This window comes from Pelophylax lessonae, assembly GCF_965119305.1.
Source record: "Pelophylax lessonae genome assembly, chromosome: 8".
NCBI classification, from domain to species: Eukaryota; Metazoa; Chordata; class Amphibia; order Anura; family Ranidae; genus Pelophylax; species Pelophylax lessonae.
The window spans coordinates 126,131,793-126,150,293 of record NC_138775.1 but is presented as its reverse complement, the minus strand read 5'-3'; the positions used below and the strand labels follow the sequence as shown (position 1 = coordinate 126,150,293).

The 18,501-nt window shown below is 42.5% G+C and overlaps 1 protein-coding gene across 2 annotated transcripts in view; it reads left to right on the top strand.

The window, feature by feature from the left end:
• IFT56 (intraflagellar transport 56) overlaps positions 1–18,501 on the top strand; it is a gene marked incomplete at its 5' end in the record, with an annotated part of 385,523 nt that overhangs the window by 83,162 nt on the left and 283,860 nt on the right. For both annotated transcript variants that reach the window (XM_082266190.1, XM_082266189.1), the window contains one exon: positions 14,466–14,515. In XM_082266190.1, coding sequence (XP_082122316.1) covers positions 14,466–14,515 — 50 coding nt within the window. The remainder of the gene's footprint in view (positions 1–14,465; positions 14,516–18,501) is intronic.

The following is an 18,501-nucleotide window of genomic DNA, read 5'->3' as shown; positions in this document are numbered from 1 at the left end:
GTGAAGTTTCAGCTCTGTAGCATGTCCAGAACCAGGAAAAAAAACTTTGTTTGTATTAGAATTAATATAGAACAGGGATATGGCTCCGCTATTTTCACACCTTGCCGGTTTTGTAGCAAGCGTTTTTTTTGGGCATTTTTTGGGGGTCTTTGGAGGCAGGCATAACATCAGAACTTCTGTGTAGGGGTATATATATATATACACACACACACATGTATGTATATATACACATACACATATATAGGTGTGAAAGTAGCAGAAACCTATGCTTGCGCTAATGAAATAATTAACACCCTTATGGCTTCTCTGCTATAACACCTATATGTGTATGTGTATAAATACATATAAGTGTGTGTGTATATATACCCCTATACAGAATTTCAGATGTTTTGCCTGCCTCCAAAGACCCCCAAAAAATGCCCAAAAAAAACGCCTGCTGCAAAAACACACCTGGGTGTTTTTATAGCAGGCGTTTTTTTGGGCATTTTTTTGGGCGTCTTTGGAGGCAGGCATAACATCTGTACTTCTGTGTAGGGGTATATATACACACACACATGTATGTATATATACACATACACATATATAGGTGTGAAAGTAGCAGAAACCTATGCTTGCGCTAATGAAATAATTAACACCCATATGGCTTCTCTGCTATAACACCTATATGTGTGTATGTGTATAAATACATATACGTGTGTGTGTGTATATATACCCCTATACAGAATTTCAGATGTTTTGCCTGCCTCCAAAGACCCCCAAAAAATGCCCAAAAAAACGCCTGTGCCAAAAAAAAAAACGCCCAGGTGTGTTGTTGCAGGCTTTTTTTTGTTTTGGAAATGTTAGTACATGAGGATGACATAGACCTTGTGGGAATAACAGAGACTTGGTTCGACCCCTCACATGACTGGCTGGCCAATATCCAAGGGTATTCGGTGTACTGGATAGACAGGGTAGGAAAAAGAGGGGGAGGGGTATGTCTCTATGCCAAGAACAATATAAAGGTGATAAAAAGGAGTGACATTACGGATGGGATGAGCATGGATTTAGAATCTGTGTGGGTAGAACTCCATAGGGAAGGAGAAAAGGGAAAAGTAATTGTGGGGGTTTGCTATAGGCCACCTAACCAAGGGGAGGAGGTAGAGCTGGAATTTTTAGCACTAATGGGTAAAGTGGCAAAATTGGGATCAGTCATCATATTGGGGGACTTCAATTATCCCGACATTGACTGGGATGAGGGGATTACACACTCACAGAAGGCCCGTCTATTCACGGACACCTTACTGGATAATTACATGTCACAGTTGGTGGATTCCCCTACCAGAGAAAACGCAGTCCTGGATCTATTGATAACTAATGACCCAGACCTAATCTCGCAGGTAGGAGTCCAGGACAACCTGGGCTCTAGCGATCACAGGATGATCACATTTAGTATAAATAACAATATAACAAGGCAAGTGGGGAACATAATAACCCTAAATTTCAGAAGGACAAGCTTTCCAAAATTGTACTCATTGATGGAAAGGGTAAACTGGGGCCAAACCCTGGGATCACTGACCACTGAGGATAAATGGGAATGCTTTAGGAACATATTAACAAATGCATCTTGCAGTGCATTCCTATGGGAAATAAATTTAGAAGAGACAAAGCCAAACCTGGCTGGCTAAACCGTAGCTGAATGCCTTTTTCTCGTCAGTCTTTACACAGGAAAAGGAGGGGTACACTGACCATGACTCTATGGTTAGTAGTAATACACAGGACTTGCCACTATGGCTAACAGAGGGTGAAATCAGGGAAAGGCTGGATAAACTTAACACAAACAAATCACCAGGCCCGGATGGCGTACATCCGAGAGTACTCAAGGAACTCAGTAAGGTTATATCTAGACCACTGTTCCTGATCTTTGCTGACAGTATTAGGACAGGAGATGTACCAGGGGATTGGAGGAAAGCTAACGTGATTCCGATATTCAAAAAGGGGCAGAGGCATATCCCGGGAAATTATAGACCTGTCAGTTTGACATCAGTAGTATGTAAACTACTGGAGGGGATGATAAGGGGCTATATCGTAGAGTTTGCTAAAGACAACAACATCATCAGCGGTAATCAGCACGGGTTTACAAATGGGCGTTCTTGTCAAACCAATCTCTTAGCATTCTACGAGGAGGTGAGCTGTGAGCTAGATAGGGGCAGACCAGTGGATGTGGTGTACTTGGATTTCGCTAAGGCGTTTGATACAGTTCCCCACAAGCGCTTAATTTATAAAATAAGGTCTGCAGGTATCGACAGCAGGGTTTGCTCTTGGATACGAAACTGGCTAAAAGGCCGTGTCCAAAGGGTGGTAATAAACAGCGCATACTCAGACTGGTCTGAGGTAGTAAGCGGGGTGCCCCAGGGCTCAGTCCTGGGACCAACCTTGTTCAATTTATTCATAAACAACATTGAGGACGGGATCAGTAGTTCGTTATCAGTTTTTGCAGATGACACAAAATTGGCCAGGGCAATAACTGCACAGCATGAAGCAGATATCCTACAGAATGACCTGGACAAAATAACGGAGTGGGCAACGACATGGCAAATGAGGTTTAACGTGGAGAAGTGTAAGGTTTTGCACTTGGGGACTAAAAACATAAAAACACAATACACGTTAGGAGGGGAACCCTTGGGGGAATCAAAAATGGAGAAGGATCTGGGAGTCTTGGTTGATGATAGATTAGGCAACAGCATGCAATGTCAAGCGGCAGCTGGCAAAGCCAGCAGATTATTAGCATGCATAAAAAAAGGGATGTATTCCAGAGATAGGACTATAATGCTTCCACTTTATAAAACTCTGGTCCGACCGCATCTGGAGTATTCTGTCCAGTTCTGGTCGCCAGTCCTCAGGAGGGATGTGTTGGAGCTGGAGAGAGTCCAGAGAAGAGCAACTAAACTGATTAGGGGATTGGAGGACCTTAACTATGAAGAGCGTCTGCAATCGCTCGATTTATTCTCCCTGGAGAAAAGACGTCTGAGGGGGGACATGATAGCAATTTATAAATATCTTAATGGGGATCTCAGCTTAGAAAAAAAGCTGTTCATTCGAAGGGATTGCATGAGGACTCGAGGACATATAATGCGATTAGAGGAGAAGCGTTTTAACCTCAGGCAACGAGGGGGGTTCTTTACTGTTAGGGCTATAAGATTGTGGAATTCTCTACCACAAGAGGTTACATAGTTACATAGTTACATAGGTTGTTTCTGCGGGAAGTATGGTGGCTTTCAAAAGACTCTTAGACTTACATCTCAAGGATCAGGACATTAAGGGCTATGTGAGATGATTACAGCCACACACACCTACACAGGTTGAACTGGATGGACTATTGTCTTTATTCAACCTCACCTACTATGTAACTATGTAACATATATAGGTATTATAGCAGAGAAGCCATATGGGTGTTAATTATTTCATTAGCGCAAGCATAGGTTATTGCTACTTTCACACCTATATATGTGTATGTGTATATATACATACATGTGTGGGTGTATATATACCCCTACACAGAAGTACAGATGTTATGCCTGCCTCCAACGACGCCCAAAAAATGCGCAAAAAACGCCAGCTACAAAAACGCCCAGGTGTGTTTTTGCAGCAGGCGTTTTTTTTGGGCATTTGTTGGGGGTCTTTGCAGGCAGGCAAAACATCTGAAATTCTGTATAGGGGTATATATACACACACACTTATATGTATTTATACACATACACACATATACAGTAGGTGTTATAGCAGAGAAGCCATATGCCTGTTAATTATTTCATTCGCGCAAGCATAGGTTTCTGCTACTTTCACACCTATATATGTGTATCATGTGTGTGTGTATATATACATGTCCTCAAAAAAGCCCTATAAACGCCTGCAGCAAAAAGCAGGGTGACAGGGGCGAAGCCACTATCCGGTTCTATAAGTGTCCTAAGAGAAACAATCTTTTCTCTATAGCGGTCACCCTGACATGGAAGGGTTTTATCACCCTGCCATAGCAGTCAGAGTCAGTTAACCCTACACTACACTACGGTCCCCTTACACTTAACACTTTCCCTACAGAAACTAGATTATTAAATCTAACTATAGTGGAAAATAGTACCCTAACTACACTAGATATTGCTTTCCTCACACTAATAATTGCTAAATGACACTTTGAAGTAGAAGTAACAGAACTGCTTCCACTCTCTTCCACAGCTCTGTATTAAAATGGTAGAGATTTGGCGGGGGCTATCTTATATACTGGGGGGCATATTCACTAATGATTGGCCTCTGGACCCCCTAGTCACTCCAATCACATTCCTAGCATTCTCCTGCCCCCTCAATTGGCTTTTACTGATGGTTCTGGTCCAATCATGGGCTTTTAAAGCCCAGTTCCTGTCCCATTGCATTTTGGTCGGTTCTGGTTGCCGAATTCCGAACTTTTTCAGCAAAAAGTTCGGAATTCGGCCGAACCTCGAACAGCCAATGTTCGGGTCAAACCGATGGTTGACCCGAACCGTTCGATCATCCCCAAACATTATATTGAACTGTATAACATTTTTTTAAAAAACTGCCTCAAAGTGAAGGAATTATAACAGTGTAAAAGTGTTCTATGCATAAACTGGTATTTTTTTTTACATTGCTGATATGGTAAATTGTATGCTGATAAGTCTTACCTTATTTTTACTGGTTGTTTTGGGAATTGTGTTAAAAATGTATTTTCCTAAACAAGCATTAAGGGACTCGGGATGATAATTTAGATACATAGAGCGAGGGCTGCAACTAACGATTATTTTCATAATCGATTAGTTGGCCGATTTATTGTTTCGATTAATCGACTAATCGGATAAAAAACCTCAACAAAAAAAAGGTTGGTGTATAATTTAGTTAATATTCTTTAAATATCTATATGCAGTGGTAAATATAAATATCCAGCTATATAGTTGGATATTTAATCCATTCTGAGACAGATATACGTATGTATTATTGGAGGTTTAAATGTGGTACATCAGACTCAGAGACCAACATTTTTAAAATTTTACTTTTTTGCACATTTTCAGACCGGATTGGTATAGATTGAATATTCATGACACACTCCCTTATTAATAGGCATGTAGCTTGATACAAGCTCCCTGGGCCTGCTGTCACTTATGCTGGCCATACACAAACTACATTTTTATAAACATTCATCCGATTTTACAGCCATTAGTGGGGTCCATTTGGTGTTCGTTGTCAACCACTGTGACAGGGAAATTCGAAGGAGCAGAATGGCAAACTTCTCGATCAAACAAATCTTCAAATAGTGTATGTGGTTTTTGCTCAGAAGTTATATTCATTTTAAAATTGAATGTTAAATGCAAGTGAAATTTTCAAACAACACTCGTCCATTTAACAAATATACAAATCATTTTTGTATAAATATAGATGCAAATATTTTTGTCCAAAAATCCAATACATGTATTGGCAGCATAAGACATTTAGTAGCAGCAGCATGCTTTTTTTTATCCCCTGTCATGATGGGGTTTAAAAAAAAAAAAAAATAGCCCTTTATAGTAAAAAAAAAAACAGCAGGTAATTGCTACTGTAATATAATTTTTACTGTGAAACAGTGAATATATCTTGCATCATGTGTATGCGTATAAATAAAATATGCCCAGAAGTCGGATATGCAGGATATTTTAATTAGGAGTCAAACATGAAGCTATATGAAGAGTGGAGGAGGGAAATCAACATTTATATATTAAAGTAGTACTAACAGCTGAAACTTTTTTTCATAGATGTAATAATTTTAAATATAATGCACAATACTAGTAAACTTTTACTCTAAATGTAATTGTAATGCCTTATATCACCTCTAGTCTATCAGCCTCCACCTCCTTTGGGTTCAGATGCTGATCTTCCCTGCACAGAGCCCTTAAAGTGATTGTAAGCAAGGTATACAGCAAGGTAAAAAAAAACCTCTGCCTTTAGAATCACTTGGTTCCTTCTCTTGCCCAGGACTACATTTCCCATGAGGCATTGTTCCTCACACATTCACAAGTTCTCTGCCATCTACTGACATGTACGGATGATGTACTGAGCTGTATATGCGTTGCACTGTATTTTCTGATATGTAAACAAATAATGCATTCTGTATGCAGGACAACTAATCGGCTGACCGATTAATCGATTACGAAAATAGTTGACAACTATTTTCATAATCGATTAGTTGTCAATTAATCAATTAGTTGTTTCAGCCCTACATAGAGCTATGCTGCCACCTTCACATAGTTCCCAACTTTCCTTGAGTTGGAGGGACTGTTCCTCTTTTGGAACCAAATCCCTCTTTCCTCCTCATTTGTTTATCTTTTTTGTCTGATGTATAGCCCTCCATGAAGAAATGTACTGTTTGCCTACCAGAAGTGTTAAACTGCAGTAAACCAGACATCCAACTGTTACATTTTAGCATTTGATAGTTTGAAAGGCTAATATAAAGATAAAAGTGCAGAACAAAACTGCGTGGGTTTAATCAATCAATATTTGAATATCAGAATGGACTTGGTAAATTGGTAGCTTGGTAAATCCTGCCCCCCCCCCCCCCCCCCAAATCCTCTAAACCCGTGAGTAAGGCAAGCGATACACAGAGAAAATTTCTTTCATGCAACCACGGGTTGTGTTGACGGGAAATCCTCCTGCAGAGCCATTGTATTCTCCTGGTGCAGGGGAAGCCGTCCATGCTGGTAGAAGACAGTGATTATTGTTAGTGGTTATAACAGCCGTTAGTGATAATTGCATGTAAAATCCATCAGACTGGTTGTACCTAAGTTGATCGGTCTGTCAACATGGTACATTCAACCTGCCTATACATGGTTCGAATTTCTGCCGGTTTCTGCTGAACCGGCTGAGAGTCAAACTGTCTATTGCCGGCCTTAGTCTTTCTCACAATGAGGGGACACCCCATACTTTCAGCTGTGTACAGCTTCCAAAGTAAAAGCCTCATTTATGACTTAAAGGTTCTAATCATCTTTCTCTTGGTATGGAAATTCCACATGGAATTTTGTAGGTTGGTCATTGCTTGCCTGCCTCTCTCTAGGGGACTTTCTGGCCTCTGTGAACATCAAGGATGCTTATTTACTTTTCCTTCCCCCATCTTTCTGGCAGGTCAACATTTCTGCAAACATTTGTTGCAGTCAGCACACAACTTTACCTATTTGTGGCCCTCCCCTTTAGGTCTGTCCACTACACCTTGGGATTTCACCAGGGTGCTAGTCCTTGTAGCACTGCCTTGCTCTTTAAGCATTTCCATAGTGGAATACCTTGATAACCTCCTACTGAGAGAACAGTTGGCACAGACTCAGTCAGCCAATGTCTAACTAATTGTTCAAACTCTGCAGAGGTAAAGGTGGATCTTGATCATCCAGAAGTCAACATTGGTTGACTAACTAACTGATTACTTGAGTTGTCTAGGCATTCCCCTGGATACTGCTTTGTCCAGGGTCTTCATCCCATAGGCCTAACTCCAAACTCTCCACTACCAGGTTTACACGCTACTTCCCAGAAGCTGACCAACCTTCCTCTTTTGCAAATAATGTTCCTCTTTTGAAGCAGTTCCATATGCCCAGTTATACTCCAGACTGTTGCAACTTCACATTCTGGCTGTGTGGCTCAAGAAGGCCCAGTCTCTGAACAATCGCATGTGCCTAATTCCAAAAACCAGGTTTTCTCTGGCCTGGTGGCTCTCAAATCCTAACCCTGGAATCTGGGAAATATTTCCTTTTTCTGGTCTGAAAGGTGCTCACAATGGCAGCCAGCCTGTTGCTCTGGGGAGGAGTCCTGGACACCCTTCTGGTGCAAGGAAGCTTTTTTCCCAATCAACATTCTGAACCTCAAAAAATGTTACCCTTCATCACTGGACCTCTCAACTGCAAGGTTTCAGATAGGATTCCTGGATACTATCATAACTGCAGGGGGAGGAAGCAGAAGTTTTGCAGCTCAAAGAAGCGTCAACCAGATTCTTGCTTGTCCAGAATTTCACATTCCAGCCCTGTCTGCTATTCATTTATCAGGTGTGAAAAATTATTGAAAGGTGTACTTCCTCAATCATTATTATCTGGACTCAGTATGGTCTCTTTATCCTGAATAAAAGTACATGAGGAAGGCAGCGCATGAACCAAAACCGAAAAACAAAGTACATAAAATGCTTACATCCTCCTGGGCTGGAGTGGACAAGGGCACCTGGCAGCCAGGGGGACGTAAGCATTTTATGTACTTTGTTTTTCGGTTATTAATACCAATGAACTGTTAACCCTTTCTATACTGGATGTTCACCTGACTTTCTTATCCATTGCATCCCGGTGTGGTTCATGCGCTGCCTTCCTCATGTACTTTTATCCATATCAGCACCTTTCCTATGCTCGTTGGCTAGCAGCAGAAAAAACGCTGGGGAGCCTCACAGGCTTATTTCTATCCCTCCACCCTAAAGGCACCCCAGGAGCACCAGATTTGTGATTATTGCTTTGACTTCTGGACTGGAATTTTTCCTATGGCGGCCCTGGGTGCAAATCTCTTTACTGAGCCATTAGTTGGCTAACAGCAGAACAATCGCTGGGGAGCCTCACAGGCTTACTTCTATCCCTCCACCCTACAAGCATCCCAGGAGCGCCTGGTTTGTAAATATTGCTTTCTCTTTATCCTGAGTTGTTTCAAGAGCTTTGTTTTTGTGACGGGGATGCCAGATCAGAATCTCCTAGCTTCCAAGCTTAAAGAAAGGGATGGTCAGCACTCAGGATGACATCCGAAATAGTATTTCTTTATTAAGTAAACCTGTACAATGTACAAACATGTACAATGCTGTGGGAAGGTTGTAGCACCTATACACCTGATTTCCTTCCAGGCCTAAAGGCTAAGTTCACCTTTTTGAAAAGTATAATACATGCACATATTTTGCAGAAAAAAATGTGCATTTATTGTTTTTTTTCAGAGGAGTGTGCAGAGCATTGCACCTGTGATCAGCAGATCATGGATACAATGCCAGGCTTTTGCAGACATGTCCTCTAGCACTGTGCCTGTACCTCCATACACACTTTCAATAACTAAGATGGAGTATAAATTAACCACAAGGGCACTCATTTGTGTCCCAACTGTTCATTAAGAACTACAGCCCATCTTCCAAGGTAGCAGATTCGACTTGTACTTTTTTCATCCACAGATTCCTATGAACTAATAACGTGGCTGTGCTGGCCCGTTTTTCTAAATCTGACAGTGGATGCGGGGAGAGTATTTCCCAACCGCTGTCACAGATTAGGAAGGCGGAGGGGTGAGGTATGAGCGGGGCAGGAGCTGGAGCATGTTGCACGTTACACCCTAAACATGTAACATGCTCCAAAAGGTGAACTTTTAACAACAAACTGGGCAAGTTTGTGTCCAGGTCCAGGGATTCTATAGTCTGTACAGTGGATTCTCTGGGGACTCCATAGATCATTTCAACCTGATCTATGCCTTTCCTCCTCTAAAACTCCTACATTACCCCCTTTGCAGGTTGCAGGATTTGGATGGAAGTCATTCTAGTAAGCTCTCCTAGATCATCCAGATCTTTTATCCCAAGGATCAATTTACCATGCCGCTTCTTGGTTGCTGGCTTTAAGAGCCTTGCTTTTGCAGCCCATGTCTTGAGGGAAAAGGGCCTGCCTGCTTCTTCTTCTACTTTCTCCATGTGGATTTGACAACTCGCAATTCAAGTCTATATACTTAGGCCTCATGCACACTGCTGCTCCTAAATTCACGTTTTTTTGGAGTTTTTTTTCCCAAAGCCTCTAAATTCCACTCAAAAGCCTATGGAGTTGATTTACTAGAACTTGAAAGTGCCAAATCTGGTGAAGTTCTACATACAAACCAGTCAGCTTCCATTTTTATTTATTTTTTGTCAAAGCTTAAGGCTGCATTCACATGTCAGCGTTTGGATCGCTGGCAGAACCGCCGCGGTTCCGCCCGCGATCCGGAGATTATTGCAAATCGCCCCCCAAACGCCGAGCGATGTTGCAGCGATTTCCGCCTGCTGAATCGCGGCAACATCGCGCAAACAAATTATTGCGTCCCGCGATTTTGTTTGCACGATGTTGCCGCGATTCGGCAGGCGGAAATCGCGGCAACATCGCTCGCACACATAGCCTTTTACCAGAGTTTTGGAGCAGCAGAGTTTAGAGGCAATAAAATGCTCCTCTTCTGAATGCATTAGAATCAGGTTCAGGAAAGGAATGTTTTGGCAGGAAACTGGCAAATACGGCAAAAACACATGTAAACGTGTGTTAACACTAGGTGTGTTTAGCGCGTGGGTGGTTTTTCATTTTAATGGCCAGAATAAATTATTTTTCCGGGCCAATGGAATAAACGCTCAAACGCTTGATGTGGGTACACATGTTTACCAGCATCATTTTTTTGCTTTAGAAGAAAAACTTCCAGGGCAGTTGTTATTACCATCCAGTGTGGATGAGGCCTTATGATTAAGGTTCCACCATAATCTCTCTTTCTCTAAGTTGCTTGGTACTTCATAAGCTTTTCAACATCCGACATCTGTTTTTCAGATTTGCAAGGCTGCCACCTAGTCTTCTGTTCACATGGTTGTCATGTTTTACCAGATGATTGTTCAGGTCTCATCTGATGTCATCTTCAGGCATACCGTGCTTCAGATGGCTCTTTAACCACTTGCCGACCGGGTCACGCAAATTTACTGTGGCAGGGCAGCTCAGCTGCGCATAATCACGTAGAAGTACGTGATTATATACATGTGGTCTTGGTGGCATGCGCGCACGTACCGTCGGAGCCACGCTCCCACTGTGATTAGACACAGTGGGAGCCAGACCGCGGGAGGAGTGGGCGCGATCACCGCCAGCCTCCCGCGATCTTTGGGGAAACTGACAGGAGAGCCCGCCTGCCTATGTAAACAAGCTAAGCTGAAACCCTGATCTCTGTGTGCCTGTCACAGAACCCACCCCCCACCCCCTACAGTTAGTAAGCACAATTTAGGAGCACACTTAACCCCTTGATCCCCCCAGTATTAACCCCTTCCCTGCCAGTGACGGTTATACAGTAACTGTGCATATTATTTAGCACTGGTCCCCAAAAAGTGTCACTTAGTGTCATATTTGTCCACCACGATGTCGCAGTCCCGCTAAAAATCGCTGATCACCGCCATTATTAATAAAAAACAACAAAAGAAATAAAAAGTCCAAAAATCTATCCCATAGTTTGTAAACGCTATAACTTTTGCGCAAACCAATCAAAATATCCTTTTTGGGGTTTTTTTTTTTACCAAAAATATGTAGCAGAATACAAATAAGCCTAAACTGATAAAAAAAATTAGATTTTTGAAAAAAAAATTATTGGGAATGTTTTATAGCAGAAAGTAAAAAATATTGTTTTATTTTTTTTTTAAATTGTTGTTCTTTTTTTGGTTATAGCGCAAAATTTAAAAACCGCAGAGGTGATCAAATACCACCAAAAGAAAGATTTATTTGTGGGACAAAATGGACATCAATTGTATTTGGGTACAGCGTCGCACGACCGTACAATTGTTAGTTAAATCAACGCAGTGCCGAAATGCAAAAAATGGCCTGGTCATTAAGGGGGAAAACCTTCCAGGGCTGAAGTGGTTAAGCTTTGTTAAGCCTCTGTTTAGTAACCACCTGTTACTTGTGGGCCTGTGAACATGTTTGCTGTGTTGCCCACCCATGAGTTAGACTCCTTTTGGATATATTATATTGAAAGGGAGGGGAGGGAAAGGGGGGAATATGTGAGGAGGGAAAATGGGACTTTATATGAGACTCGTGCAATTGAGTCTCCATCCCTGCATGCGATTAAGCAATAGAACACTATAGTGTTCAAAAAAAGTTGGGACTTTATATGAGATGTGGCCAGTTTACAAATAGTGATGAGATTAATAATACATTAACATATGCTGGTAAGCACAGAGAAGTATATAATTAACATCACATTTATTAGACTAGTAGTAGGTATATAGAAACCATAGGGTTATATAAGTAAAGTAAGTGGACCCAAGACCAAGATACCAGGAGAAAAGGACTGAATGTGTACAGTTGTACATCAACCGATCCAGGTAGGGTGATGAATAAAGCATGAGTAAAAAGTGTGAGACATCACAGCCAAGAAGGAGACATGACCATCTTGATAAGCCAAAAAGCAGTGCTAAGGAATATTAGAAAACAATAGAAAATGTGACTAACACCTCTTTTCACAAAACGCGTTGAGCCTAAGAAAGCAATTTATATTTGCAAGTTCCACCATGCATCCAACCATATTTCCCCCATATCAATTACTGTCATTAGACAATTCTGTTATTGCCTTTATCATTGTGTATGGTTTTATCAGATTACTATTTGTATACATACATTGTACGTCCATTTATTGGCTTCGTATTCAAAGTGTTTTGATGTTAACTGCTATGGAGATGCTAATAAATACATGATGTTACTTATATTATTAATCTCATCACTATTTGTAAACTGGCCACACCTCATATAAAGTCCCAACTTTTTTGAACACTATGTGTTCCATTGCTTAATCCTTTTGGATATACCTACAGTATCTCACAAAAGTGATTACACCCTTCACATTTTTGTAAATATGTTGTTATATCTTTTCATGTGACACTACTGAAGAAATGACACTTTGCTACAATGTAATGTAGTGAGTGTACAGCTTGTATAACAGTGTAAAAATTGCTGTCCCCTCAAAATAACTCAACACACAGCCATTAATGTCTAAACTGCTGGCAACAAAAGTGAGTACACCGCAAAGTGAAAATGTCCAAATTGGGCCCAAAGTGTCAATATTTTTTGTGGCCATTCACCAGAGCTTCACAGGTTGCCACTGGAGTCTTCTTCCATTCCTCAATGACAACATCACGGAGCTGGTGGATGTTAGAGATCTTGCGCTCTTGCGTCTAGATACATGCGTGGCCAGTCCATCACCTTTACCCTGAGCCTCTTTAGCAAGGCAGTGGTCGTCTTGGAGGTGTGTTTGGGGTCGTTATGTTTGAATACTGCTCTGCGGCCCAGTCTCTGAAGGGAGGGGATCATGCTCTGCTTCAATATGTCACAATACTTTTTGGCATTCATGGTTCCCTCAATAAACTGTAGCTCCCTAGTGCTGGCAGCACTTATGCAGCCCCAGACCATGACACTCCCGCAACCATGCTTGACTGTAGGCAAGACATACTTGTGTTTGTACTCCTCACCTGGTTGCCGACACACGCTTGACACCATCTGAACCAAATAAGTTTATCTTGGTCTCATCAGACCACAGGACATGGTTCTAGTAATCCATGTCCTTAGTCTGCTTGTCTTCTGCAAACTATTTGTGGGCTTTCTTGTGCATCATCTTTAGAAGAGGCTTCCTTCTGGGATGACAGCCATGCCAGACTAATTCAATGCTCTGTGCAGCATATGGTCTGAGCACTGACAGGATGACCCCCCACCCCTTTAACCTCTGCAGCAATGCTGGCAGCACTCATACGTCTATTTCCCAAAGACAACCTCTGGATATGATGCCGAGCACGTGCATTCAACTTCTTTGGTCGACCATGGGGAGGCCTGTTCTGAGTCAAACCTGTCCTGTTAAGCCACTGTATGGTCTTTACCATCGTGCTGCAGCTGAGTTTCAAGGTCTTGGCAATCTTCTTTTAGCTTGGGCCATCTTTATGTAGAGCAACAATTCTTTTTTTCAGATCCGAAGAGAGTTCTTTGCCATGAGGTGCCATGTTGAACTTCCAGTGACCAGTATGAGAGAGTGAGAGCGATAACACCAAATTTAACACACATGCTCCCCATTCACACCTGAGACTTTGTAACACTAATGAGTCACATGACACTGGGGAGGGAAAATGACTAAGTGGGACCCATGTGGACATTTTCACTTAGGGGTGTACTCATTTTTGTTGCCAGCGGTTTAGACATTAATGGCTGTGTGTTGAGTTATTTTGAGGGGACAGCAAATTTACACTGTTATACAAGCTGTACACTCACTACTTTACATTGTAGAAAAGTGTAATTTCTTCAGTGTTGTCACATGAAAAGATATAATAAAATATTTTCAAAAATGTGAGGGGTGTACTCACTTTTGTGAGATACTGTATGTACCTTTTAATGTATGCCTAAGAAAATAGGATTTTGATTAACCATAAAATCCTTTTCTTTGAGTACATTAGGGGACACTGGATCCTCCTCTCTGTTCTTATAATCCACTCCTTCTATTGCTTTGCTACAAAACATGAACATGATGGAGTGCGAAGAACTATACGTAGCTGTCCTTACAGCTTTGTTTCACCAGTGTCCAATTCCCTGAGTGCAGCAGAGCAATCTTATCTACCTGACATACCATCCTGTGCCCCTTAATGTTCTCAAAGAAAATAAATTGATGGTAAGCCATTAATCTTCTAACTTGGTTATGAATTTAAATGTTTTCTTTTATTTTTTTAGCACCTAAAAGTCGTCTCCAGAATCGCTTGCTATTTCACTTGGCACATAAGGTATTTATTTGCTACAGCATAGCCAAATTATTTTTTACTTTAATAGTATAGTGTGTATGTTAACATTTGAATAAAAGCAATTTCGTAACCAATTATGAATGTAAATATCAGATTTGTTGGTGTGGCATTATGTTATGTAGCTATATACTGACATGCACCCAAAGTGAAATTTTCTGTTCCAGACTGCAACACTGCACACTGTAGGCTGTCAGATGCAGTATTATCACATGATTATGATATTGTGACTGTGTGCTGAATTCAGCATTGTTTCTTCAACATGTTAGAAATGTGGAACACTAATTCTTACTCTTTTTCGTGATCCTGCCCGACATCTTGTCTTGGACACAGCAGTCATAGACTGCACTGCTTTCTACTGCGGGATAATGTGTAAAAGCTGCTCTTTCTGCCACGGTTCACTATGTGCACATCTACTGTTTTGCTCATAGCCCCAGTTGCCCAGTGTAGCGTCTTTATTCTTTTTCTGCTAGTGTAGGTATGTTATAACCTCTTGTGGTACTGGCATCAGGGGGTGAGAAGGGAAGGTAGCGAAAATAAAAGACTGGACGAGAAGAACGGTTGTCTAATAACAGAAGGTGTCACAGAGCTGAAATCCCAAAAATAACTTAAAGTATAACTAAAGGCAAAACTTTTTTTTGTTTTGGAGGGAGTGCAGAGGGATTAGAACGCTTGTCAGTTTTTATTGCTGTCTATTCGTCCGTTAGGGAGATTCATCCTCTCTATTTGTCCTGTTTACCATTATCATTAAAAGTGAAAGTAAAAGAAAATCCCAAATTTTGGGTTGTTCCCAGAAGAGTAATAGCAGAGAAACTTTCAATCGGGGACACTTGTTCTGGTGACCTGGAGATCCCCAAGGGATTCCCTTAATTTGCAGGAATTTCCTCTCACTTCCTGTTTAGCGAACATGGTGCCCGCGTGGTGACTGTGGTATGGTGAGTAGTGTCCCCCCTTCTTTCCTGCGGAATTGCTGGGGTGGTCGCGGCCCCATCCCAGGTTCTCCTGTGTCCTTCCTCCCCTTTGTGTGTCCCTCTTCTCATTTTGCAGGGTTCCCCCCTAAGTTGGTGCCCTCATCTGTCCCCCCCCCCCCCCCAACGCGACGGGAGCATGGGTGAAATTGGGTAGGGGGGCTGCATGGTGCTGGGCTGGAGGAACGGTGGGTGATGCCGCTTTCGGGGGTCCCCACGCGGGGTCCCCTCCTGGGGTCTGTGAACTTACCCTGGGATCCAGTGGGGTCCAGGGTACCGTGCTGTGCCGCGTGATGTCGCCATTTTGCCGTGGTCTCTGTATTCCCGGCTTTGGTAGCCATGTTTGTGTAGTCCAGTGGCCATTTTTTTGGTTTCCTTATAGAGTTTAATGGTGGCCATTTTCCTGTAGTCTGATGCAGTGGTGAGGCTACAGGGGCCTCTAGTGTCAGGTCAGCGGTTTCTCTTCCTCTTCCTGCAGTGTGGCAGATTGTTTTGGCAGTCGGGTGGTGAGTCTCTGGGGGTATATATATCTTTCCTTTGCTGTATACAGCACCACGGGTGTGCTGATTCTTGTGCTGCCCCAGCGGTGCACAGGGGGGGGGGGGGGTTCCCATTTTTTTTAAATCATAGATGAATGGGTAATAAGCCCCTCCCACTAGGAGTGACCAGGTCAAAGGCAAAGGCTTTGACACACCCAAGGGGACGGGGTCCCTGGGTTCTTACCCCTGGCCTCACCGTTGCATCTTCAGTTTTAGCTGCCTGGTCTTAGGAGTGGTCAAACAGCTCCCTGCTGGGACCTTTTTGTCCTGGCTCTGTTTTAAACTTCTTAAAGGGAACCTTTTTTATTTTATTTTTTGTTGCTTCTGACTCCAGTTCCTGTGGAATGCCGGCTGGGTTTCGGACTGGCTATATGAGAGCCTTACAGTCTCCCAGTTTGTGCCTGCGAACGCTTGCAGACCGTAGCTCCGCGCTGGACCCCCAGATATGCTTTATTCGCAAGGCCACGGTTTTACCGGTGGCAGAATCCTCGTCTCTTCCTGATCAGGTTGACAGACGTATTGAGGTCTTATCCCGACACCTGTATACGGTAGTGGGATCTATTCTCAGGCCTGCCCTGACTACTATTCTAGTCTCTTAAACTATGTTTGAATGGGTAAAGGCTTTGAGAGAGGCACTGATGGTAACACCGTTACCGTCATCTGCCCTGGAACTCGCTGACCAATTATCGCAGACTGCAATTTGTATGCGATGCTAACCTGGATGTTCTTCCGCTCGCGGCCAGAGCGTCAGTGGTAAGTGTGCTCATCAGACGTGCGATCTGGCTAAAGTCCTGGTCGGCCGACCAGGCTTCTATGAACCTTTCGGTGGATCTTCCCTTTCAGGGTGATCGCCTTTTTGGTTCCTCCTTGGATGACTTGATCAAGACGGTCACTGGGGGAAAGAGCACACTCCTTCCTCACTTGGTTAAGGGAAAGTCTCCCTCGCATTAGCAACGTCCTTCCTTTACAGCCCAGAAGCGTCTTTTTCACGTGACCGTGTTGCAGAAAACCAAACAGACTTCGGGGAAAAAAGGATCCAGGAAATGGTGGGCTGGTAAGCCGAAATCCTCTGCCCCCAGGACCTCCAAGCAGACCCCTTCTGCCTGAAGGGGCGCCCCCCACCCCATTTGGAGGCTGTCTGTTTGTTCCACTCCTTCAACTCCCGGATCAGGCGTTTGCGGCCACTACCTGGTATCTACAGGTATCTCATCCCGGCTCAGCCGATACCAAATACGCATCTGCTCTTGAAGAAGTGAGTTGAATCTCATGAAATGCATTGAGCCTCAAGATGTTTATGTACCTACATGCAATTTATACTCTTATGGACCTATATGTATACTTTTTTGTTTTTTTACTGTTTGATCCTGTCTACTGTGTATTGTATGACAAAATAAAATGCAGTATTTATGGCCTACGGTACCCACCCCATTTAAAGTCCCATGGGCATTTTTCTTTTCTTTTTATGGACATTACCCATCAGGCGCTGGCAGGGGCCAGCATAGTGGAGGGCGGAGTAGAGGAGACGCAGGCATCAGAGGTAGGCAGTTGGGTGACCGTTAGGAAGGGTAGAGGAAAGAGTGCCAGGGAGGCCAGTCCTGAGTTGATACACCCTAACAAATTTGCCAAGTTGCATGTTGATGGGGATATCAGCTCAGGGGTGGCAGTGCTGACTTTGACTTTTTTTCTTTTTTTTTTTTTTTTTTGTCACACTCTCTATTGGTATTATTGTTTCTTTTTCCTACACTTCCCTGGTCTCCATCTGTTTCACTATACATCTTTGATCTTTTTATCTCTTGCTCCATACTCCTGCTTGTGCTCTACTATATGTATATTACACAGATACCTCCTTTACTCCATTACTATATATAGTAGATGACCTTATTTCATTATTCTTACATATTCCTATATACGCATATACACATATATTTGTTACAGCAAACCGCTATGGAGCACAAGGGATATCTTCCCACATTTGATATACCATACTTCTCTCCCACATGTCCCCCTTTGGAGGCTGTTTGTTTGTTCCACTCCTTCAACTCCCGGATCAGGCGTTTGCGGCCGCCACCTGGGGGTTGCACAGGTCTCTCATCCCGGCTCAGCCGATGTGAGTACTTATCCGTTGTTAGGTCCATTTTAAAATAAAATTTTATGATTACTGCATTGTATTTTGATACTATGTTGTATTATATTTATAGACCAAATACGCATCTGCTCTTGAAGAAGTGAGTTGAATCTCACGAAATGCATTGAGCCTCAAGGTGTTTATGTACCTACATGCAATTTATACTCTTATGGACCTATATGTATACTTTTTTGTATTTTTACTGTTTGATCCTGTCTACTGTGTATTGTATGACAAAATAAAATGCAGTATTTATGGCGTTTTCTTTTCTTTTTATGTACGAATAGGGATGGAGGTGTGTTACCTATAAAGCAGTCTCACACCCTGCTCTCTTTTTTG